The sequence below is a fragment of the Muntiacus reevesi genome, chromosome 4 (genome assembly GCF_963930625.1).
Source record: "Muntiacus reevesi chromosome 4, mMunRee1.1, whole genome shotgun sequence".
NCBI classification, from domain to species: domain Eukaryota; kingdom Metazoa; phylum Chordata; class Mammalia; order Artiodactyla; family Cervidae; genus Muntiacus; species Muntiacus reevesi.
In genome coordinates this window covers 10106794-10132649 of record NC_089252.1, presented here as the reverse complement: position 1 = coordinate 10132649, position 25856 = coordinate 10106794, and the positions used below count along the sequence as shown (strand labels likewise).

General features: G+C 36.5%; 1 protein-coding gene across 1 annotated transcript in view; it reads right to left on the bottom strand.

The window, feature by feature from the left end:
* Positions 1-18367: 18367 nt before the first annotated feature.
* The window catches only part of CDH19 (cadherin 19), a 71304-nt gene continuing 63815 nt past the window's right edge, over positions 18368-25856 (bottom strand). The window contains exons 10-12 of the mRNA XM_065935115.1: positions 25220-25334; positions 22751-23002; positions 18368-19645 (exon numbers count right to left, since the gene is read on the bottom strand). Coding sequence (XP_065791187.1) covers positions 19155-19645; positions 22751-23002; positions 25220-25334 — 858 coding nt within the window. The 3' untranslated portion in view covers positions 18368-19154. The remainder of the gene's footprint in view (positions 19646-22750; positions 23003-25219; positions 25335-25856) is intronic.

The following is a 25856-nucleotide window of genomic DNA, read 5'->3' as shown; positions in this document are numbered from 1 at the left end:
CACACACACACACACACACAACAGGAGGATAAGGACAAAGGTGGAGATAAGTAAATACATTTGAGATCTGTATAACGAGTAGAATCCACAGAAATTGAGAGTTTGGATATGAGTGAGTAAGAACTGGGGAAAACTGCCTATTTCAGCTACCAATCATCACCATCATCTTCCGACCCTTGCTGAAATAAGGACAGGAAACACTGAGAGCAAATTTCTGCTTGAGGTTTCATCAATGGGAAACTTTGAAAAGGAGAAAAGCAAAGCCAGTTTGGAAGGCAGAACAGAAGCAGAAACCATTTGTGTCTCCTGCAGAGTTTTCAGGTGTTAGCTTGGGCTTTGGAAGACCTGAAGTGATGAAGCTTTCCTAGTGTTTCCCTGATAATTTCCCTGTCTGCTGTTACAGGCAGTTCCTTTTATTGTCTGAAGTTTCCTTGTATTTCTGCAAAACTGACTTTCTGAAATCTAAGAATAAATTTGAGAGTTAGTAATAATTTCCCAGGCCTTGACTCCTCCAGCACTCTAATAGAATTTTAAGGTTATCATTTCTTGTATGAAACACCTACCTGTAGAAAACGCAGGTTTCTGTTTTTCTGTCTGATTCTGGCCAAACTGTGTCTGATGTGAGAAATGTGCTGAACCTCCCCCGAGTCTGCATTATTTCAGGTTTAAATCTACTGATAAGAAGTAGTTGTGTGAGACCTGGAAAATGAAAGAGAAAAATAAAGGCAATTATTCCATCCAGGGTGGGCAGGACCCACAGGTTTCTGAGGAGGTAATATACTGTCAACACTTCAGGCTTTAATAATTTTTTCCTGCAAATTTCCTGTCCTCTGCTATAGGCATCTATGATCATGGGCATTCTCCTGCTAGTCTGATGACTCTCTTCATTTCCTGAAACCTCTCCTAGAAAATGTTATACTAGACTACTGTAAATCAAATCTTCCAATAATCCTTATATACTTAATTCCTTCAATTACTTTAAACCTTTCGACTTAGTAGAGTGATAAAAATCAAACTTCAGTAGGCACATACTCAGACCTATAAATGATACTTTGCAAGTGCAAGGTTAGGACATAAATTCAAGGGAAAAAAATGCATCTGGATCTTAACAACAAACTTGAAACTCTGTCTTATGATATTTTACTAATACTTCTGAATGAAGCAGATTTTGTGATAGTTCTTTTCAGAAGATATATATATATGTTAGTGAGGGCATCTCACCAGAATTGATACCTTAAGGTACAATACTAATAATCTTTTGTAGGTTAACAGTGAAATTTAACATTGGTTCAAGCTTTCAATTAAAAAACAGAAGACATTGTATCATTTTATCAGATTCAAGAAAGCTGAGAGATTCAAAGAATAAATTGTATAGTGTTGAAAATTCTCTTTGGCTTGTGATTTTAGTCAGCTTGCTGCTTAAGTTTATTTTGACATTTGTCAAATCCAAATCTTTAACTTATAAGAAGTCACCTGCTTGGCATTTGTTCCCATGTTTGACATGAGACCATATAAAAATAACATTTATGCAAAGTCATGCAATATAAATGCACGGTAGCATGCAGTCTGCAGCAGTTCATTTAATTCTTATTAACTTGAAATAGGAAGCTGTTATGACCCCAAAAGAGCAATCATTTCTCTCAGCCCAACTCTAACTATTTCTCTTTTTGGATAAGTAAATTTTGTAAAGATAATTTATACCTATCTTAAGAGTCTAATTTATTATTTCATTGATGACCTATTAAGCAGGCAACTCTGTACTATGCTCTGTGATTATTAAAGAGATAACTTTCTGGTATGATAAATTAGGATCAATTCAGAGAGGAGTAACAGATAGGAATTTTAAAATCTAAGCTAACTAGAGATAAAAAGATAAGTGACCACTCCATCTTCCTATGTTCGGTAAAGTGTCACTATGGGACTTTACAAATGAAGTGACTTGCATTTAGTTCGTTTTCTAAACGTGCTTCTCTCTGCACTTACAAGTTTCTCAAAAAGTGCATGTGGATGGAGAGGCTAGTGCTTTAAAACTATTTCAGAATATACTGTGCTGGTATTAATTTTGAAATCAAGAAGGCTGATCCACACTGGACTATGTTTCAAAATAATATTGCCCATAAAGATATTATAGTTCCACCCTGACAAATTTGTGTTTTAAAGAATTTTCCATAATTCTTAAGCAAAGCATTAAACCCACTTCACTGTTAAACTATATAAGAAGAAATGATCTACAGGCTTCTGTTTTAAAGAAATGACAGGGATGGCCACTACTTAAACAAGATCTGTATCTTATGAGAAGTACTGTATATGATAATCACTTTAGGAAAAGTGTCCATTCAAAGGAATGGCTGCATTGGGAGAAATTATGGATGAATTGTAGAGTTAAATGCTGAAAATCTAGGTTATTTCAAAGTCATACAATCTTCTCTGAAGCATGCAGGTTAAAACAGAGCTGAATAACAAAACGTATGCTACAAGCACCTCCTTTAACCTAAGCTAAAGCACCTTCTTTAACAGCAGAGGACAAGGGATAAAAAAGTAATCACTGATCAATTGCTTAATTGATCAGATAGTGTTTCAATCCACAGGAATATGTCCAGTTAGAAACTTACATAATATTTTGTTCAATTACTAGTTCATGTCTGACTCTGAGACTCCATGCTCTGTAGCCCTTCAGGCTCCTCTGTGCATGGGCTTCTCCAGGCAAGGATGCTGGAGCAGGTTGCCATTCCCTTCTCCAGGGAATCTCCCCAAAGCAGAGTTGGAACCCGCTTGTCCTGCATCGGGAGGAGGTTCTTTACCAATGAGCCACCAGGGAAGACCGAGAAAATATTTACCTGGCTATAAAGAACAAAATATGTTTACTATTTGTGTTTATAACAGCCCTTAAACATCAAGTATCACATCATGTACTATATATTTTCAGATACATTTTCTAATTTGATCTTCAAAACTTGACCAAGTGTATAAAGCAGGCATATTTAATGAACTCCTACAAAGTACTAAAATAGGCATAGGGAAGGTGTGACAACTTCATTTGTTTTCCTCAACTCTGTCTTCCTTTGTCATAGACATATTGCTATATTTGATTTTTTTCACATGAATAAACTGAAGTAGGAAACTATAATTACTTGCCAATATATGGTAGAATCTATATAAAAGCTGTTCTTCATGCATAATCCAGGCAAATTCCACACCAGATTGCTTAATTCATAGAACACTGGGGAAAAAAAAAAAATCTTTACTTAAAGCCCTAAAGTACTAACATAGAGCTGTAATTGGATTGGATTTGTAAAGAATATCTTAAAACAAGGGTTAGAAAACTAGGGCCTGTGGGCCTGCTGCCTGATTTTACAAATAATATTTTTATGGGAACATAGTCGTGCCACTAATTTATGTATCATCTGTGACTGTTTTGCTCTATAAAAGCAAACATTGAGAAGTTACAATAAACACTATACGCAGAGCAAGGCTAAAATATTTACCCTCTGAGCCTTTAAGAAAGATTTGCTGCCCACTTTCTGGAATTCAGAAGGGCCACAAACAATTTCGAATTACAACACAACTGTAGGGAGAAGGCAACCCACAGTCAGGAGGAAACTCCAAACTGCAGCTTCTCCCAGAGAAGCGAATGGCTCTAACCCCCCAAGGGAGCACCCAACTTACTGAGTGGTCACCCATTGTGACACCCGAGACATGAGCCCCCAAAACACCCAACTTGAAAAACCAGCACAGCTGGGGACTCGCGGTGGCCATACCCAAGAGCGAATTGAGAAGCTGCTCTTAAGAGGCTTGTCCTTGGACTTGCCTGGTGATCCAGTGGTAAAGAATCCACTTGCCAATGCAGGGGACAGGGGTTTGGTCCCTGGTCTGGGTGGATCCCACATGCGACGCAGCAATTGAGCTGGTATGTCACAGCTCCTGAAGCCGGTGTACCCCGGAGCCCGTGTTCCAGGACAAGGGAAGCTATGAGAAGCCATGTACTGCAACTGAACAGTCGCCCCCACTCTCAGCAATGAGAGAAAGTCAATGCAGCAACGAAGAGCCAGCCCAGCCAAAGAAAAAACCCCACCCTGGGGCCCAGCACAGAAGCAGCTCTGTGAAAAGCACCCACACTTGATATGAACAAAGTCATGTTGTTAAGCTTAAGGCACTGCTCTGGGGGTCAGAGGTCACTGGGATAAATCCATGGAGAGACACTGGCTGGTGTCTTTTATTTTTCTTCTTGTCTCTGACGGTGCCACGTTTGTACTCCTTTCTGCCTTGTCCAGCTCGTGGGCTTGTCTTCATGCTTTCCCTCTGCCTTGCAAATCTGGGGGAGTGCAACAGTGGGTAAGGAGCTTGGAAGATGTCACCCCCAGTTTGTGCTGTGAAATCCAAACTGAAACTGACTTCTTAAACCTTTCAGAGAATCAATAGTGCAGTTCACTATTGCAAGCAAAATGCCCACACTCAACTTTGGAAAGACAGGTGAATCCAGTCGGTCTCAGCTCCTGGGGTTGTTAATTGGTCATTTGAACCAGTTACTGGAGACCGAGTGTGGACTGGCACGAGAGCAAGAAACTCCTAAAAGCTTCAGCGTTTGGTGGACCCCCCCCCCCCCTCTGGAATTCCAGCAGCTTTTAAGAAAAAGAGCCTCTGCCTCCCCTCACAAAAGGAAAGAAAATAGAGAAGAGAGAAAGGAGGGAGATGACACAGAAGGAAGGAAAGAGACGGTCATAGAGAAGGTTCCTTATATTTATAGCAGTAGGAAAAGAAAAATAACCATTGTGAAAGTACATCCAGGATATTCTTGGCGGGCCTATGGAATGATATTGCTGTGGCCTACCCTCCAAGGAAAAAGACCTCAGCAGAGACCCAGCTACCTAGAGACAAGGGCATTTATCTGCGTCTAGCTCCCACTCCTCCCTGCCTCACTTTAGGGCTGGGGCGAGCTAAGCAATACTTGTGAAGGGCAAAGCACAGGGACAGAGAGGCAGTAAACGAAATTAACCATAAACTGAGATTTAACCATGATGTTATAGAATGCTTCTCCTCCCCCCACAGTATTGCCATATCATCAGAGCTCCATAAATAAGAGTGGATTATAAATGAAATTGGAGAAGAAAATGGCAACTCAGTCCAGTATTCTTGCCTTGGAAATCCCATGAACAGAGGAGCCTGGCAGGCTACAGCCTATGGAATTGCAAAGAGTCAAATACAATTTAGTGAACGAGCACTTAAGCATTAATGAAATAATCACAAGGCAGGGACTTCATGTAAGGAGATAAAGAGAAGGACACTAGGGGAATTTGAAGAGATATATATATTTATATATAAAGTAAGAAAGTATTAATACTAGATAGGTTCAGTTGTGTCTGAACCTTTGCAACCCCATGAACTATAGCCCTCCAGGCTCCTCTGTCCCTGGAATTCTCCAGGCAAGAACACTAGAATGAGTTACCATCCCCTGCTCCAGGGTATCTTCCCCACACAGGGATCGAACTCAGATCTCCTACATTGTAGGCAGATTCTTTACCAACTGAGACACCAGGGCTCAGAATCCCATCTATATATAACATCACTTTAAATATGAATGGTATAATCAAAAAAAAAAAGATTGTAAGACTGGATATAAAAATAACTCACTATGCGTTGGATATATGGAATCTACTTTTAATGTAAAGATTCAAATAAGTTAAAAGTAAAGGGATCGGGAAAATGTACTATGTTAATATTAAAAAAAAACTTAAGTATATAAATTTCACAAATAGTGGTCTTCAGGGAAGAGAAAATTATCATTTACAATGAAGAATATTATGTAGATTATAGACAGACATAGATAGCGATGTGGTGGTGGTGGTTTAGTCGCTAAGTCGTGTCTGACTCTTTGCAACCTCATGGACAGTAGCCCGCCGGGCTCCTCTGTCCATGGAATTCTCCAGGCAAGAATACTGGAATGGGTTGCCATTTCTGTCTCCAGGGTATCTTCCCCACCCAGGAATGGAACCGGGTCTCCTGCACTGCAGGTAGATTCTTTATCCACTGAGCTACCAGAGAAGCCCCAGTAGATCGCAGTGGAGAGAGTCAATTTAACAGTCCTCATTGTGTATATCTAACAAAAGAGCAACACATGAGGCAAAAACTTAAAGAACTTAAAGGATAAACAGATCCATTCTTTAGGTTGAGACTTCAGCACCCTCTTTCAGTAACTGACAGTTCAAGCAGGCAGAAGATCTGTAATGATATAAGTACCTGACCATCAATGTCATCCAATCAAATTGGCATTCATAGAATACTCTGTTTAACCACAGCAGAACACATGCATACAAAGTTTCATCCCACAGGGGTACTTGTTAACAATTCTGCTACTGCTATAGATCTTTGTGAGAACTGAATAATTAAGTAAATGAATGGCAGTTACTAGAAACCAGGTTTCTCACTGTCGGAGCACAGTTTAGATATAAGCAAGTGTAGAAGGCTACAATGACCCACTAGCTAATGGAATAATATTGGAAACAAAGATATGAGCTCACATTTTGCTTAATACATGAGTCTGAGCATGCTCCAGGAGGTGACGGCGGACAGGGAAGCCTGAGGTGCTGCAATCCATGAGGCTGCAAAGAGTAAGACACAACCGAGTGACTGAACAACAATTTTGCTAAATACAGATGGCTGCATATGGAAATTGTTATGGTATGAGTAAGATACATGAATCCACACATGGCCATAAACACGTGTATATTTCCCTGCTCTTACAGATAAGAGCCTAAAAGGGAAAAAAGAAAAAAGAAAAGAGAAACCATTATCTCAGTAGCAATAAACACTCTTATTGTCCAAATCTTGGTTTCTAGCATCCTTCACCAGACTTTGGAGAAATGATTGCTTCTGAGAGCAAAGCAGGAAATGTACAAGGTAAACCTAGAGCACCTTATTGGGCCAGAAAGTCAGAGAAGTACTACAAACAGACACATACTCAGAGCAGGGGGCAGGAGCATCATAAGGACACCGAAGCCAAATGCCAGAGCTCCAAATGGCCAACGCTGGAACAGTGTGAGTGACAAAGTAATATTAGATTATAATCCAAAATATAAAGTAAATGCTCATGAGTATATGCTGATATAAATAACTGAGTAGACAGATAAATGTCAGGAGAACACACCTATCTCTCCTGCGAAACAATCCCTAGAAATATGCACTTCTTCTGCCCTCAATGTCAGAAAGCATAATTCCCCATGTCCTAAGTGTGGGCTACACATAGGGACTTCCTTCCTAAAAGTATATTAGGAGAAGGGAGAAAAAAATAGTGACTTAACAGTGGAGAAAGCTGACAGACACTACCTTAACTAATCAAGGCAATCAAGGTCAACATCAGTAGCACAAAAAATGTTGACAGTATGTACCCTTGATTTGATACCATGAAGATAGCGCCTCTGTGATCTTCCCCCAAAATCCACAACCCCAGTCTAATGCAGGAAAACATTAGTCAAATTAGAGTGATGTTCTGCAAGGTACTTGACTAAAGATACTCAGAACAGTCTAGATCATCAAAAGCAATGAACACCTAGGAGACCATCACAGCCAAGAGGAATCTCAGGAGCGGTGAAAACAAAGTGTGTTGTGTCCGGTGTAGGACCCTGGAACAAAGGAGACATTAGGTGATATCTAAGGAAATTTGACTCATTTGTTGACTTTAATAATCATATGTCATTTTTTCGTTGATTAACTGTAATAAGTGTGCTGAACTAATGTAAAATGTTAATACCGGGGAGAAGTGGGTGTGGTATATAGGAAGCCTGTACTATCAACACAAATGTAAATCTAACATGTAGCGTGTGTGGCCGATTCACTTCGCTGTATGGTAGAAACTAACACAGCCTTGCAAAGCAACTATATTCCAATAAAAGTTTTAAAAAACTAAACTTACACAATGTTTTTATAGTTTACTACTTACAAAGAAATAATTTGTGTTAAAAACATAGATAAAGGGAAAGGGAAAGTGAAGTTGCTCAGTTGTGTCCGACTCTTTGCGACCCCATGGACTATAGCCCACCAGGTTCCTCCGTCCATGGATTCTCCAGGCAAGAGTCCTGGAGTGGGTTACCATTTCCTTCTCCAGAGGATCTTCCCAACACAGGGATCAAACCCAGGTCTCCCTCATTGTAGGCATATGCTTTACCATCTGAGCCACCAGGAAAGTCCTAAAACATAGGTAATTAATACTCAAAGAAACAAAATGTAAATCTAAAAGCAATATAACAAACATAAATCTAAAATTGTTTAAAAAATAGAGTATATTCACAGCATTCTTGGGAGAGAGACATTTGTGGCCAGAGTTGCCACATGAGTCAAATTCTATTGCAACATTGATTGCAAATAAATAGCACCTGCAGAGTTATGCAACCATGTTCCTTCCCTGCTGCATAGTTAGGCTCTCTACCTATATTTGCATTTGCACTACACATTCACTACTGATGTACTAGCTTTGAGGCAGTTCTTAGGTACCTGCAAGCTAGAGGGTATCACCAGAAGTTTCTAATATCTGAAGAAATCCCACTGTATTGTAGGGACATGTGTTCACATGATCCACAAAAATCATATAAACAACCACCTCCTTATCAATCTTTTTCAAACCCAGTTCAAATGTCACCTGCTTAGAGAAAGTTGTCTTGCCACATCTCCCTGCCCTAGCCCCTCCTGGGCACTGCTTTGAGATTATGAGAACTGGAGCTGCATGGCCCTCTCTCGTTTAGAGTATATTTGGGTTCTTAAGAGACCTTGTGCCATTCTCTCTGACTTTAAAGCACTTTGGCATGTAATCAGTGCTCAATAAATACTTGCTGATTGGGATGTAAAAGGAAAAATTGAATAAATACGCTGTCTATATGTCATTAGAAAGAACCAAGGATGAGAACAGCAGAATGCATTCTCACTGTCTTATGGTGTGGCTTCTGCCCCTGACAATGTATGTTACTATGAGTTGCTATAGTATGTATATGTGTATAGATGCATATATATCTGTATATGATGGTATTTTTCATTGCTGGGCTTCCCTGGTGGCTCAGTGGTAGGGAATTCACCTGTCAATGTAGGAGATGCAGGTTTGATCCCTAGGTTGGGAAGATCCCCTAGAGAAGGAAACGGCAACCTACTCCAGTATTCTTGTCTTGGAAATCCCATGGATAGAGGAGAGTTGTGGGCTACAGAGGGGTCGCAAAACAGTTGGACATGAGCTAGAGACTAAACAACAACAACAATTTTTCACTGCATGACCCCAAGTAAACTAGAACCAAATCATCCTAAAAAAAGTAACAACATAGGGATCATGTAGCTATCGCATTTTAATAGTATTATTCAAATGGATCTTTTGAAGAAAATAATTACTAAGTAGCAAAATCTTTTAAAATATGCATTTTCACATTTTCCTCCTACTTGTAGTAGCGAATGACACTTTGGGGACTTAAGTGTCATTGTGTCTTACAAGTAGTTTAATAGTGGTTTAACTCTATGGGATTTAACTTTTGAAAAGATTAACAATGTTAACTACATAGTACCTTTCCCCAAAGAATACCTACTAAATACTTTCGTATTCCAAACTAGTATTGCTTGACTCTTTTATTACTAATGCAAAGCAGTACAGGTATGTTATTTTAAAATTCATTGTTACTCTGATCCTCTCTCACTTGTTCTGATCCTCTCTCACCTGGGGCAATGTCTTAAGTCAAAAGTTAATTGTAAAAGCCACATCTCAGATCATTTCTGCTTGAATAAAGGGACTGTCTAGAAGAAGAGAGGTTCCTTGGGTTGCTTTATAAAGGTTTGATGTTGCTGAGATTCCCAGTGTCTCAGTGGGATTGATGCCATGTTTAACATATTTGATACATTTAAGTATCCTACCTTTCAGAAAAGCAATTAGAGGTCATGATGGAATACTCTGATTAATTTAATGTTACAAACAGTATGAAAGTCAATGGAAGTGATTAGGGAAGGGAAACTATGAGCTGCAACCTGCCTCAGGGATTAGCATACCTGCCACAAAAAGTAACATTTGGCTATTAGAAGTGTAAGGCATGTGGCAAAAGAAGACTTAGCATGGAAATGAATTGCTCTGCCCCTGCAAGGCTTTTTGAGTTCAAATCCCAAGTTTCCACAAGCTTTGTGCAATCAATTTAATTAGAAAAAGGAATACATTATAAGGCAGCAAATGATTTACAAGGGCGGAAACCCTTCTGCCACCCGAATGTTAAATACACTAAGTTGGCTCACTCATAGAAGCCTAAGAAATGACTTCTAGTTCTAGTTGTCTCTGCATTTTAATAGTTCTGGTAGTTTTTATTAATGTTGCAAACCAAACATTTTAAAAAGCTGAAAATCACAAGAAAAATTTAGGATTTTAACGTAATATAAAATTCTGCGTGGGTTGGTGCTATTTCCTCATACATATTCAATTATATTCTCTTTCTCTGAGCCAATAATGATCATCTTTGCTTTGGCACAAAAATACAGAAGGGCCCATAGTCAGTCTTCTATTTAATTCTACCCATCCAACCCCAAAAGTGGGTAGAGGGCACCCCCTCCCGGGACAGATTCTATGGATGTCATATCTACTTTGCCTTTATCAGATCAGTCAGCTTTATTTCATCAATAGAAACAGGCATTTTAACTGCGTGGCAATGATTCAGTAATGATTCAATCTTAATAACTGCCCACCATGCTTTAATATTTACTCTAAAAATATTAAGAAGAAGGATTTTAGATTACTTTCTTTCCATAAGGAGAGTAGAAAGAGAACATGGAGAATAGTTACTGTAGATAAAATGGAAACTTCTATTTTGTTTTCATCCTGAGTGAAGTGGGTGTGTGCTAGAGAAATCAGTAGATGACTTGGTGCTCAGTAGTGATGGTGGCTATTATCTCGGCATTTCAGGTCATCCCTTGGTCAGTTGCTGTCTCCTTTAATCAAGGAGAACTACATTCTTTGATATAATACTCTGATATCAGAAGAGGAGAATTAAAAGGACATGTCAGGCTTATTATCTTTCTTTTGTTCCTAGGGCAGAGATCATTTTGCTGAAAAATGCATCAGGGGACCGTGTGTGTTTATTTATGAAAGATTTCTTTGTGTTACCCAAACACATCAGAATAATTCAACAATCCAGTGAGGCTTGGGTTCAGTTCTCTGTCTCTGTGAACCTCAAAAGTCATTGCTTAAAAATAGCAAATCCCTCTCTCTGGTTGAGGATTAAATTATGAAAAAAATCAAACACATTCTATTATAAGTTTTAAAAGATACAGAAAATGCTCACATAGAAAAAAGAAAAAAGAAAAAAAAAAAAACAGCAAAGAAAGGAGCAGGGGGATGTGACAAAAAGCAATGCAAATGAAGAGTAGTTTCTCTGAATTCCCCAATATGAATTTAGTGCTTTTTCATATTCTTGCCTAATTTTCTTTCTTTCTTTTGCTCATTACATACTTGCTACTCATGACAACATATACACAATTATGTATTTGTATGCCCTTTGTGGATGATCATTAATATGCAGTGGGAAAAATACATCATATTAAGTAAATTAACATTACTGCATTTTTATGCTAGTCTAATATGACAATAATTTAAGAATGCATATCCTTAAACAATCAAGGTTCTTTCTGTTCCCACATTTGTTTTGAATGTGCCATTTCTATGGTTGATTAGTAGCAATAAGGAATGATATACAATAATAATAGGAAAAGAAGAGTGTTTGCCATTTAATTTTGATAGAAACTCAGCTTCAGTAATAATAACATAAAAGTGGCTAAGGATGTTTTGAAAAAAGAATACTAATCATCTCTTTATTCTATCCATGTGTACTTATAAATATTATCATATCATCTAAAGTAACAAATCATCGGTAACTAAATGAAAAAGCCCCAGGTAAATAACCTAAGGAGGTGACGCAAATATAGGAGCTAATATGGCATGATGGATTAAACCTTGGAATCCAGAACTAACTTGATCTTGTGTATGACTTTAGGCAAATCAGTTTTTCTTTGTCCCAGTTTCCTTCTTAGTATGCTAGGAATAATATCAGTACCTTCCTTTGCTGATAGAGATTTAAATGAGATAACATTTAAAGCAACACTTAGAACAACACCTGGAAATGCAACTGCAATTAAACAAACAAAAAAAGAGTGAGTGAGGTTTAAGGAACAGCTTTGTTTGCATATCCAGAAACATTTGAAATACAAATCTCATCATGAATACTTTCTTGGTTTTGGCCAATGGCATAACTGAATGAAGATCAATGAGAGGCAGTGGCTCCTCTTCGCAGCACAGAGGGAAGTGAACGCAGCACCTTGTCTCACCTGCGCGCTGGCCTGACACCCAGGTCAGTCTGTTACTCAGCCTCCGTGTGCTGCTCAGCATTCTTTTTCAGGCGAGGATACACATAAACACACATTTGTTAGGATGCCAATCAGGCTTCATTGCACAGCACTCAACATGGAGTTGTTCAGTAGATGATACTAGTGGATAAAATCTTTGATGTTTGCTATTTATTTACAGAGGATGAGTGAACACAAGTGTGAGAAAGACATAAGATTTGCACAGTTAACACGCTTTCCCAGCATGTTCTTCAGGACAAATTTCAAGTATTTACTTAAAAAGATAAAGTAGCATGACTGTAGAATACTTGACAAAGTGGGAGAAATGTTTGTTCTTAAACACTGTGCTATTTGAACAAATCATTTTAACAATATATGGTGATGGGTGAGTATGAATAAATATATTATAAGATTTATGAACTTCTAATTTTATTTATACAGTCAATGAAACTTGATATTTTCGAGTGATCAGATGAAATTCTATGTAAATTGAATTTGTCAAAGTGCAGGTATGTGTTAAGTTTTAAAGAGAGTTAAACTTAGATAATTAGCTCTGCAAAGGAAGCTTCCAGAATAATGCAGAGATCTTCTGGGATGAGAAAGAAGTTTCTGAAAACTGAGGTGTCAGTATGAGCTGGATAATTGCCTAGAACTTGCCTGAGCCCTAAGAGTAGATAGAAGAGAAAAAGATGATAAAAACGTTCTCATCAGAGAACATATGGCAACATGTCATTATTTTATTTTATTATTTTTTTTAAATGAGAAAGGACAGGGGAATATAGAGAGAAGTCAAGCTGCAGCTTTTCATTTTGTATCTTCAGAGGTGATGAGAACAGTCTGCTTTGTACTTTAAATTCTTAGTATAAAATTAGAACTCTGGGTATCAGAACTTAGATGCTACAAAAGGTATGAAAGCTTTCTCTTGGAGCCCTTAGCCCGTTCACTTTGTTTTCCATGTAGTTCCAATATTAACATAACATAGAAATAATTTCACTTCTTTATCAGTTACAAAAGTGAGCAAAATCAACCCTTTCCTTTTTCATAGTTTTTTTTTTCCCTAAAACATATAAACCTAGAAAAAGAGCGGTTACTACATAATTTAGCAGATCTTTTTCCAAGTAAATGTCACAGAGGAGGGATGTTCAATCAGAACATCTCATACATAATGTATAACTCAAGCAATTAATTTTTACTTTGGTAGTAACAGCACATTACCATGGAAGGGTCAAAGTGGGCAGCGGCAGGAAGTAACAGCAAGCTAATTATTGTCCTAAATTAATTCATATTCTTCTCACCTTTTTTTTGTATTATTAACTATAGTCAACATACTGTGCATTACATTCTCAGGACTTATTTTATAAACAGAAATTTGTAGCTTGCAGCCATCTTCACCCATTTCCACTTCACTTTCTTTTGCCCATAATACTTCTAGAGTAGAATGAATCTATGAGCATTCCTAAAGATTAACTTCATATAATTATAATAATTATTATTTTTAACAATCACACAAGTTAAAATGTCATGTTTCCTATACATTAAGCTCAGTTAATTCTTTATATGTATTATTTCGGTTACTTCCTCCAATAGTGTGATGAAGTATATATCCTTAATGTTACCATTGTACAGAGGGAGCTACCAAAAGACAATGTTTTAAGTAACTTGCCAAAGTTTACACAAGGAAGAAGTATTTAGCAACTGGAAAACAATGTGAAATGTACTTCATACACCATTCACTCTCTTTAGCATGTAAATGAAGCAATATTACAGAAACATGAGATTTCCATATATCATCTCTACTCCCTTTTTTAGGGCAAAACATTCTAAAGATTTGTACCTCTGTGAATGTATATGTGTACATCGTGAATGTATATGGTCATTTCCATGTCCAGTCTTATGTCTGGGTGAGATAAACCACTTAGCACTGCAAAACCCAAAGAACAGATCACAATTTAAATATTAAAATGAATAAGCACAAAGAAATAGCATAAAATAAAGTTGTGCAAACTATCTTAATATGCTTTCAAGTGGCCTAAGAAAACTATAAATCATATTTACTTTTTTGTATTCTGCTAATGCTTTACACTAGCAAGGTGAATTTCAAATTATTCAAACTACATGAAATGCCAAATGGATTTGATACTTTAATGTATCCACTTTATCGATTAGTTTGCAACGTGAAAGAAACATCATGAAAAAGCTTTATGTTATTCAGTTTTTAAGGGACATTTCCATTGATCTTTGTTATGCCCACCTTGAGCAGGGTGCCTCTGTCTCCCTCCCTCTTCCACTTACTCTCTGCGTCAGGACCTCTGGTTTCTGGGTGGGGATGGAAAGGTGAGAGATAAGGGAAGGGAACTATTGTAAGGTCACAGCTGGAGTCCTGAGTGATGACAGGCATCTGATGTCTGTCCCTCCGTTCTGGATTTCATGCGGGGGGATTCAGAGACGTCTTAAGGACCAGAGGTCCCTGTTTTTCCTTAGCCTGTGTCACACAGTCTTTGAATGACTGATTTCAGCTCCCGAAGCCTCTCCCTTCTGTGCAAAGCATCTACAGCTGCAGTGACTTAACCTCTGGGAAATCACGCAGTTTTGCCTTGTCAAAGGGTAGGAACAGCATTTTGCCCAGTTCTCACCCTCTCTCTCTCCCTGCCCTTTCACACCAGGCAGCTTCCCATCCCCAGAGCTCTCTAGGAAGAGAAGACAAACAAGTACCAACATGTCCCAAGGGTCTAACCTGTGATTGGGGCGCTGATCTCCAGTGTAACTGGGAAATTACCATTTCCTGGAGGAGGAGATAGACAATAGTCAGGAGATAGATAGATAGATATGTGGATGGAAGGACGGTTGGATGGGTACACAGATAAAGAAGATAGACATAATTAGACATGTAAAAAGCCACACATGGGACTGGCCTGGCGGTCCAGTGGTTAGGACTCCGGGCGTCCACTGCAAGGGGCGTGGGTTCAATGCTGGTCAGGTTGCTAAGAGCCCACCTGCTGCTCAACGTGACCCAAAAAAAAGGAAAAAAAGCAGCATAATCCTTTCCTACATTTCTCTCACTAGTGTGCCTCCCACCTTTCAATGTCTTTGCTATCTAATGCCTATTTATATCATAAAAAAGAACAAGAAGCTACCTTGAAGGTTTTGTGTAGCCCTGCGAACTTAACAATGTATTTGTTCCCAGATTGTTTTCTAACATGTGAAGCAGAATTCCCATGCATCACAAATGTTTTCCTGCACATCACATTTCATGGGAACTTATTCATATGAGAATTTCTACAGCAATCATCAAAGGATGTGTTTCAACCAAGCAGGGTAACACCATTACCCCTCCCCACAGCAGGAAGTGATATAATTAAGTACAAAAAAAGTAAAACATCAAGCTCTTATAATTTACAGAAAGATTTTGAAAAGTGTTATTGTATCCCAGAACTACCCAGTGCCAACCTCGTTTGACAAATATTTTAATTCCATATTAATACGCAACAAAGTTAAGGTTGCTTCTATATTACTTGACCAAGAAAAATAGATTGGAATTCATTACTGCATTCATTCAAAAAATAATTATTGGTCACATACTGTGTGCCAGAAGCTATTTCAGACAAGAACAAGTGAAAAAGTCAGACAATTCCTTGCCCAGTTAGGGTTTACATTGTAACAAAAGGATAAAGACAATAGCAAGTGCCATATATACAAAGAAATACAGGTAACTGAGCGATCTGATGGAAAGAAAGCAAAGCTTGGGACCCACATTTGGGGCAGAGTGGCCAGTAGATCTTTCTGAGGAAGTCAGAATTGATCATGGACTTGAATGAAGTGAGGGAGTGAAAAATAGAAACGTTTGGAGAAAGGTTGTTTCAGGCCTTTAGCATGACATCGGAAGAGTGGCGCGCACACAGAAATAAGCAGGGCACAGATGATACAGGACCTCGTGTGTCAGGTCAGAAAGTCGACTTACGTTTCAAATGTGCTGTGAAGCCCTTGGGATTGCTCAGAGTCTGAAAAGAAATGGATCTGTGTGTTCCAGTAGAGCCGTGGGGGTTTTTGTGATGATGGGCTGTCGTTCATTGAGCTCTTGCGTTTTGTCTGGTACTGCAAACTCTCTGTTTTACTTATTCTTCACAACAATTGTGTGAAAAAGGTAGATTGGACCTCATTTTAGCGATCACAGCCTCAGATGTGGAAAGATTATTCAGTTCAACAACGTTCACACAGTTATCTAAATAAAAGTGAAATAACGCAAACTCAGATCTGACAGGCTCAAGCCATGGCCTTAGTGAACAAATATGGCTAACATTTTCTGATCCCTATAAAGGCTTTTAACATCTTCCTGTATCAACTACTAGAAATTTAAGACTTAGGCATCAACCTGTAAGTTCTTCATTAAGAGTGCATTTAAGTGAGTGTGTCTTAGTTGCTTAGTCATGTCTGACTCTTTGCAACCCCATAGACTGTAGCCCACAACGCCCCTCCATCCATGAGATTCTCCAGGCAAGAACACTGTAGTGCAGGTAATAATGTGAAGCTGTGCTATTTCATTAAGTATCCTCACTGATTTACCTTTATTCAAATTTACAAAAATGAGATCTTAAAGCCATATCTTTCGCTTAGGATACAGCTATATTCTTGTGACACCTGTGTGACTAGAAAAAACTTAAAATAGTTATTGAAATATTACTGAGTATAATATCTAGAAAATTGAAATTTCTCTACTAGAATCTGATAGTATTATTTATATATAATTTTGAAAGAATGCTTTTTAGACTAACACATAGGTATCCATCCCTGAATCTCTTTTCCTATGTATGCTATGATTGACAATCTTATCATTAATTAAACCAGAATTTATGTTAACACATCTGCTTAATGCCACTCTAAAACATTAAACCTTATTGATACAGATATTGCATCAATGTGCATTTTTATAAGGTGTTCATCCAAGTTGATAAGCTGTTTATAAGGCTTCCATCCATGACAGAACTGACTGTGAGCCCCGAAGTCTCTTTTTTTTTCCTAATCTATTTTCCATGGATTGCTTCACCTGCTATTTATCATACTTTCAATTTCTTTAACCAAGATTATATACACTATTTTCTAAATACAGGGAGCAGCCATTCATGGAATGATTCATGAAAATTTCCCTAACTATACTTTTTCAATTTTTATGTCAGTATGATAGGAATATAAATGTTCTCTCAACCCATACATTTATTTTTTATTTGCAAGTTTTTGCTCTTTTAGAAGCTTCTTTTGTTTACTGTTCTTACTTTTCCCTAAGTAAATAATGATATGCCCTTTCCAACTACTTTTAATAGCTTCCAAAATTGTTGTACTTCAAGTCTGTTTTTCTTAGGCTTTTGTAAAATTATATCTGTGTTGCTGACACAAAATGATATCAATGATACCTGATTGATATTGATGAAAAAATTATCTTCTATTACATGGCATGGATGTTTATGTCTCAAAATACAGAGAGACAGATTGTAGGTATTCAACTGTTCCAACTTAAGCTCAAAATTATTTGAAATATTTGATTTGAACATTTATGATCAATTTGGTTCAGTTCAGTTTCACACCCTATTAACAAAAAATGAACGCATAAAGCAATTTTGAGGACACAGTATTCACTACTTTCTGTTCAACCTATGAATTTCAAATTTCACTTTGATTTGGATAGAATAATAAGAATCATTCTTACAAGGCTGATTAAAACCAAAGACTATCTAATGTTACCTTCAAGCTTTATGTCCAACAGCTTAGCATATTTCCTTCATAACATTACAATAAAAGTAACTATTGCACCTAATTTTATACTGCATAATAAAAAATGACATGGAAGAATCAGTTACAGTCTAAGCATCAATAAAAAAGGAAATGCTGAGAATTTTATCATGTTTTATTTTATGCACAGTAAGAGCAGTGCAGTTGATCATAATATTTAGGATGAATATTAATTCCAGTTTGAACCCAGTGCTCCTTTCATTTACTTCTATCATCTTGGTAGCAATAAAATTAAAAAATTTCACACTTTCAATTATTTTTTAAAAGTTTCAATTTAATCTTGAGGAAATATTGATATGTACTTTGTGATTGCATTGTGATATGGTAAAGAAGTACTTTGAAAACATAAGAAAAAAATTATGAAAATCTCCTAAACATAGTCTATGCCCTTTTTTCTATAAAGCTGTAATATCAAAGAGAATATAAATTTACACTATATCTTTGACTCATAAACAAATACCAAGCATCTGTCTAAATTTGAAATCAGTTTTAAAATGTGTTGAAGACAATTTAAAAATATCAAACTGAAATGAATCATAGACTTTCAGTCATAAGCTTGCATATTCATAGAAAAGAGTTTTTGAAAGTTGTATATAACCAACCAGACTCTCCTAGATGTTTTTCTCTGTAGAGTATGAGGAAGTTAACACACAGAAACACCTTACTGTTATTTTGCAAGATTTACAAAGTGAATAAATGAAATAAAATTAAGACTATCTAGTTCATTGTCCTTTTCATATTAAACAGTCAAAAATTTTGAGAATTTGTATTTGGCATTAAAAAAAAAAAATCCGAAATAGTATTTCAGGGGCCTGCTAGTGGGAATCTGCAATGTTAGCTTCACTTCCCTTATCTGCAGTCAGGGACTATATGGGATATTTACTCCAAGAAAATCAGAGAAGAGTATAAATTGCGTCTCTGTCTTTTCCCAGGGAACTGAATGAAGTAAACAACTTTTCACCGAGCGACTACCAGTTCGCCCAAATATACATTTAGCATTAAAAAAAAAAAAAGTCTTAATGAAAAAAGCCCTAATTCTTTGACTGCACAGCGGAACCAAACATGCACGCTAATCTTTTAAAGCGAGGTCCCAGTTGGTTAAGATAATCGTAATTTTCATCGTGATCAGAGACCGCGGAGTCTAATGAGCTCAGGGATCCAGCTAAGGACCCTGTTCCCTCAAAAGCATAGGTCTGCAGGGAGTCGAAAGGCGGGGCACAGGGGTCAGTGTCAGCCTCTTCCAGCTTCTCTAGAATGAACCTCCTGAGCACCGCGCTGTCCGGCCCGGCCTGCAGAGACTGCCGGTAGAGGCTGAGCATCTCCGCCCTGGCCGCTCTGCGGGGCTTGCGGCCCCGCATCAGCGCGCTGCCCCGCAGCTGCGCGATGTCAAAGGCCTCCGTGTCCGCCTCTCCGCCGCCTTCATCATCGTATCTGAATATGTTCTCTCGGAAATCTTCACTTTTCTCAGGAAACAGAGTCTGCTTCCGCCGTTGTTTCAGACCGAGGTTCAGAAAAATAAACCCTGTCAAACAAAGCGTATCAGAACATTAACGCAAATACAATATTATATATTATAAATGTTTAGGCTTTATATTACTTATTATAAATATAATATAAATATAATGCATGTTTATATTTGTAGTACTATATTATAAATAAACATATAATGCCTAATAATGTTATACTATATATTCATTCTATTTATACTGAAACATATTATCAAATATTATTACATTTATAATATTAATGCATACTATAATTAAATATATAGTTATCTATTTACATTATAAAATATTGTTAAACAGTATGTTATTTATAATAAGCTATAAATTCTTGCTTTTGTTACAAGCTCAAGACATAGCTTCAGTTTTCTGATCATAAAGCAAAGATATATTTGTCATTGTAAATTTATCAAAGGAACTTGCAGAAAGATAAGGAAGTAGAGCAGACTTAACTGGCTGATGATTTAGAGTGGAAAAACATCAGAAAAATATAGTGAACTTTATATGATGATCAATTTATGACAACAGTTTCTTTTTTTCTTTATTGAAAATAGAACAAAGATGAGAAGATGTTCTAATCTACGTGCCTCTGCCAATCTCAGGAACCAGTGATCCGTGTTAGAGGAAGTGAAGCACCCTGAGCCGGTTTGATTTTTACCACTGAGACACATTCTGTGGCATAATTTCTTCCTAAGTTAGTATTTATTGACTACAAAGTCTGTACCAGTCATTTTTCTAAAAGCTCTACATATATTCATTGATTTGCTGTGATACCCATATTTTATTATAGTGCTCTAGTAAAGATGGTGAAAACGAAGTGCAGAGAGATTAAATCACATGCCCAGGAAACAAAAAGCTGGTATTCAAAACCAGAAAGCTGGTTCACAATCTGTACTTTACTATACCACACTAATTTCAGGAATTCCAAACTTATCAGGTTTTTGAGTCATAACACTGGTATGTTCACATTAAATTGTATCAATATGAAATAGTTTTAACATTGTGTAGAAATGGAACAATTTCAGAATGCTTTTTAAACAATTTTTGGAGACAAGTGTGTGTGCGTGTGTTTTATGCATAGTCAACCCTTACACAATCTCAGATCTTACGTATCTGTTCATAATTTCATCTACAGAAACTGAAACAAAAATGCTGCTAATATTATCAAAAGAGAAATACATTAGGCAATATTTTAGGTAAATCTCACATTTTAAATAAATTGAAATACTGTTCCTGAAATAAGTTCACTGTGCCTGAATCCAGATACAGTAATTCAATACAGCTGAGATATATGGTTGAAATAGAAAGGGATCTAATAAATAATTTTTCAATCTATGAATTGAAGCGCATATTCATGAAACTTTCACAGGAAACTGTTGACTGTTGTTGAACCTGACATTCCACCTTTTCAATATGACTCATGCCCTTGACTGTGAGGTTGCCCTTGGTTCACTTGCAGGGTCTTGGGACTAGGTTTAGGTCTGTACCAGTGAGCAATTTTGTACTTGCAACCTGCAAACATTATACTGTTTCTACTGCTTCTTGCTTCTGCTATCTAGTTATATAGCTGTAAATTCAGTTTTATGATAAAAGATCATCAAAAATAATTTGAAAAACTGAAGCTAGGTAGAAAAGAAGGGTAACTTTGTTAAAATAGTAATGCATGGTTTTTAAAACTTTGAGAAAGATGAGAAGAGTGAAGGTAAAGCAAATCCTGAAACATTTTGTATGTCAGTTTGAGTAGTGAGTTTGGGATTTCATAACCCATGGCTCATATGGTTGCTGTCAACATTCAATACAGTTGTGTTGGCTTTGATATGAAGTTATGAGGGAAGCAACAGAAGGGTTTAGACTATATAGACTGGTATGTTAAGAAAAGGTAAAAGTTATGCTTGATGCATAATGTGTAGTTTTGAAAGCCTAGCTAAAACATCTGGAACTTCATTTGCCTCATCTGTAAAATGAGCATAACTTATTTCCTTGTGAAAACAGCAGCAACAACAATAACAAACAGATGAAAACAAATGGAGCTCTTTTACTGAGATTTCTTTTGTGTTTAACACTTTAAGTAAGACTCTCTCTTTTACATTTTTAGAATGAAAGCTATGTTTATTTTTAACTACAAAGCTAGCTTAAACATAATTATCCATCACAAACAACTGATTTTTTTTTAAAGCAGAAAACTTTCTGTTAGTTCCTCGTGATATATGCTGGAAAGTTGGAAACCCTGGGAGAGATGTGACTGACAGAATTATGTATGTCCTGATCAGTTGGGATTTCTTTTGTTTTTGTTTTTTTTGAGTAGAGTTGATTTACAATATTGTGTTAGTTTTCAGCGTACAGCAAAGCGAATCAGTTATGCATGTACACATATTTACTCTTTTTTAGACTTTTTCCCATATAGGCCAGTGCAGAGTATTGATGAGTGCCCTGGGCTCTACAGCAGATCCTTGTTACTTCTCATTTACATTTTTTTCATCCTAACATTTACCCCCCCAATGCTCCTAGGCTTCAGTGTGTTGCCCTAAAGGGTTGGATGGAGATGTGTTATGGTTATGGAACCTCAGCACTTCGTTTACTAGCTACCTGACCCTTTGTAAATCAGGTCACTCTTTGACTTTCACTTTCTTCATCTGTCCAACACAGGCGATAACAGTTGCTACATCTTGAGGTTATCTTAAGGAGTACACTGCACAATTTCTACAAATCACTTAAGACAGTCTCCTGGAGTATAAAATGCACTCAACAGAGGTTTGCCTTTATTATTACTAATTTTTATATTACTATATGTTGCAGTGTGTGTGTCAAAACCACTCCTAAAAGGATGTGCATGTGTGTACTCACATACTCATCAAATTCAAGGATCATTGATTTTGAACTTGAAGTGCATATTCACTCTATTTTTCATTTACTCCACTTGATTTAAGAATTGTAACACATTCAGAAGGTCAATTCAGATCAATTGATCAATAAAAGATCAATTCAGAAGGGCAATTAAACACATACACAAATAGGCACACACACACACACACAAGTCGACATTATATCATTATAATGGAATTAACTCTTTTCTATATGCATCATGCTGTCAATAAATGAATATATGCTCAGTTCACATGACTTACCAAATATTATCATAATGCATATGAGAATAGCAGTGATGACTTCTGCCCTGAATCCCATGGAAAGCATAAAATCCTTATGACTGCAGGTCTGTGTGCTGCCAGCATCACCACAGTCACACACGTGTATGGTAAGGGTGTTTGTACTTGTAAGTGATGGGATTCCATTGTCAGCAATTAGGATGGATACGTAGAAAACAGGCTCTTCTTGAAGGCTAAAGCCAGTTCTATTGGTCAAAATTACCGCTGTGTTATCTAAAACAAAAATCCATGGGCATAATTTTTTTCAATAATGCAAAAGAAATTCATAGCCACTAAGTGTAGAAGAGGCAGAAATGTAGAGACTAAATAAGCTCAAATAAGAAAGAGTACATTTCTGATGAAAAAGAAAATTAAAAGATCAATTAAAAAAGTCATTTCTGATTTTGACATTGCCTGAATTCCCAATTACAAAATTAGATGAATTATATGAATCAGCTCTAAAATGTTTTGTTTTTTTTCATTTTTTTTTTTTTTTGTAATGATAGGAAACATACATATGGAACACAGAAAAGAAATAACTTTTTATTTAGCCATTGACAGTATACGGGGGTACTAGCATTAAATGTATAAAGACTCATCAGTTTCATTTGAATTAAATACCCATGACTCATTTTTCTAACAGAAACTCATTACTTTCACAAATAATATAAATACATGAGATTTTCAAAGTCGTCTCTGTCACAGTAAGTGATCTCAAATAATGTATTTATTAATAAGACAAAAGAATTAATTTTACTTGGAGTTAAAGTTTCTTTTAGAACATATCATTTCACCTTGACATTATTAAGCTATTTTCTACTTATATTTCAGAGAATCGTTAAACCTTAATAGTACTGATTAATTCACCTTGCTAGAACACTCAAATAGTTACCAAAAATAAATTATATATACAAAATTAAATTAATATTTAATTTTTTTTCCTTGAATCCCCAAATATGCTAAATGGTCTTCTCCAAAGCAGTTTATTGTGTATCAGTTTATGATACACAATATGTTTCCCCCCAGACACTTTGTTTTTTGTGTACTGGCATTCCTTGAAAGATATTCTGTAGCAATCAAACAAATTCTGGAAGATACAAACAAATAAGAGGAGATAGATAAATGGAAGTTTTTGAAATAGATAAATGAAAATAAATGGAAGTCTTTTGAAATGCATGCCTACTTATCACTTTTCCCAAGTCTCCTTTAAAAACAAATTCTCCATCATGCTCTTGAAGTCTACAAACCATCTGTGATTTTATTCAGCAGACAGATCAAACAGGTGAGAAAGTTTACACTTTTTGGTATGTATTTTCTTAAATTACTTATAACCACAAATACTAAACCAATATTAAATTTTTCTCTTTATGTGTCAATATATTTATTTTGTCCCACTAATTTATTTTATATTAATATAAACAAATCTAAGCAAATATAAACAAATATAAACAAATTCTTATTTTGCTGTTGCATTTTTTTTCACTAAGGAATTTGACAAAGGCAAAGGGGAAAGAAGGTGTCTGCATTTATCCTTCCGTAAAAGAGCTCCCCTTGATGGGAGCTTAAACTCAGGTATAAGGAAGAACAGCTGCATGTGTTTGGTTATAGATGCCTGAATAATGAATCTTACAGTGCTGCATGTCTTTGTGATATGAAGCAAAATTAGAATAGAAATGTATATGAAGACAAAAAATATTTTATTGAAGCAAAAAAGAACAATGCAGCTTTGTACAAAGTTAATCTACTTCTATATGGAAGGAAAAGGAACTCCTTCTCTCCATACAAAATCCTTTAGAACATTTTGTTCTTAGGCTGATACAACCATTTTGTTTTGAAGGGAAAAGAACAGCCTTTTCATATATTTATAGCTTCTAATTAATGATTCCAAATATCTTTGAATCAATCAAGTGACTATGAAAAGTGAAAGTGTTGGTTGCTCAGTTGTGCCTGATTCTTTGGGACCCCAAGGACTGTAGTCCTCCAGGCTCCTCTGCCCATGGAATTCTCCAGACAAGAATATTAGAGTGAGGTGCCATTCCCTTTTTCAGGGGATCTTCCCAACCCAGGATTGAACTCCAGTCACCCTCACTGCAGACAGATTCTTTAATGTCTGAGCCACCAGGGAAGTATATATCATTTTCTTCTCCAGATGTGAAGACATGAGAGGAACTGCAATTAGATTTTCAAGGTCATTCAGACTTTACAAGGGCTTACAGTCAATAATTACTTGAAAAAGTGCTTCCAGTTTAAAGAAATCCAGTGGGAAATAAGGCTAGTATTCCCAGAACATTACTTTGGGTTTTGTTTCCCATTTCCATTTCCACTCCTTGAATAATTTCTCAACACTATCATATTGCAGGAACAGTATAAAAAGTAATGCTATGAATTTTCTTAAAATTAAACAAGATCTCGAAGAATGAATAGAAAGCTATTATAAGTGAATGGCATTACCTTGGTTATCTATGATTGTAAAACTTGAGTTATTTTCTTCCACAGATAGATTGAAATAAAAATGGTGATGTTCTATGGATTCGTCTCTATCCACTGCACTGACGGTCTGAATCACCTAGGAAAAAAAAATGGGGATAAGTTTTGATTATTCTCTTTATGATATTCTGATTATTATTTAAAATTATTATTAGCTTCTATTAAAATTGCTTTACCAAAATCTTTATGGACATTCCAAAGGATATCTCAAAATTGGTGGAAAATATGAAAATATTTTCTGAAGTTAAAAACATGTTTACTTGCTCCTTTCAAAAGAATGTCTTGATATTACATAGAAAGTAAATTCTTGTTAATGAATGAGATGATTTCCATAAGCCAAGTTTGTCAGAAAACATCCTCCCATCCTTCCTGCCTGGATTTCTCCTTTTTGTCCTTTTCTCCTTCTCTCTTTCTTATCTGAATACTAACCATTACAATTTGCTGTAGTTAAATAGTTCCTGCATATATTGGAGACATAATTGTAATAAACTTTATTGTCTTACTTGAGTATTTGTTAAAGTAGTGAGTTTATAAATTGATTTTAGGAATAGTGTATTTAAAGCTTAGGGGCGATGTACATGATTTCCTTTCACCCACAAGA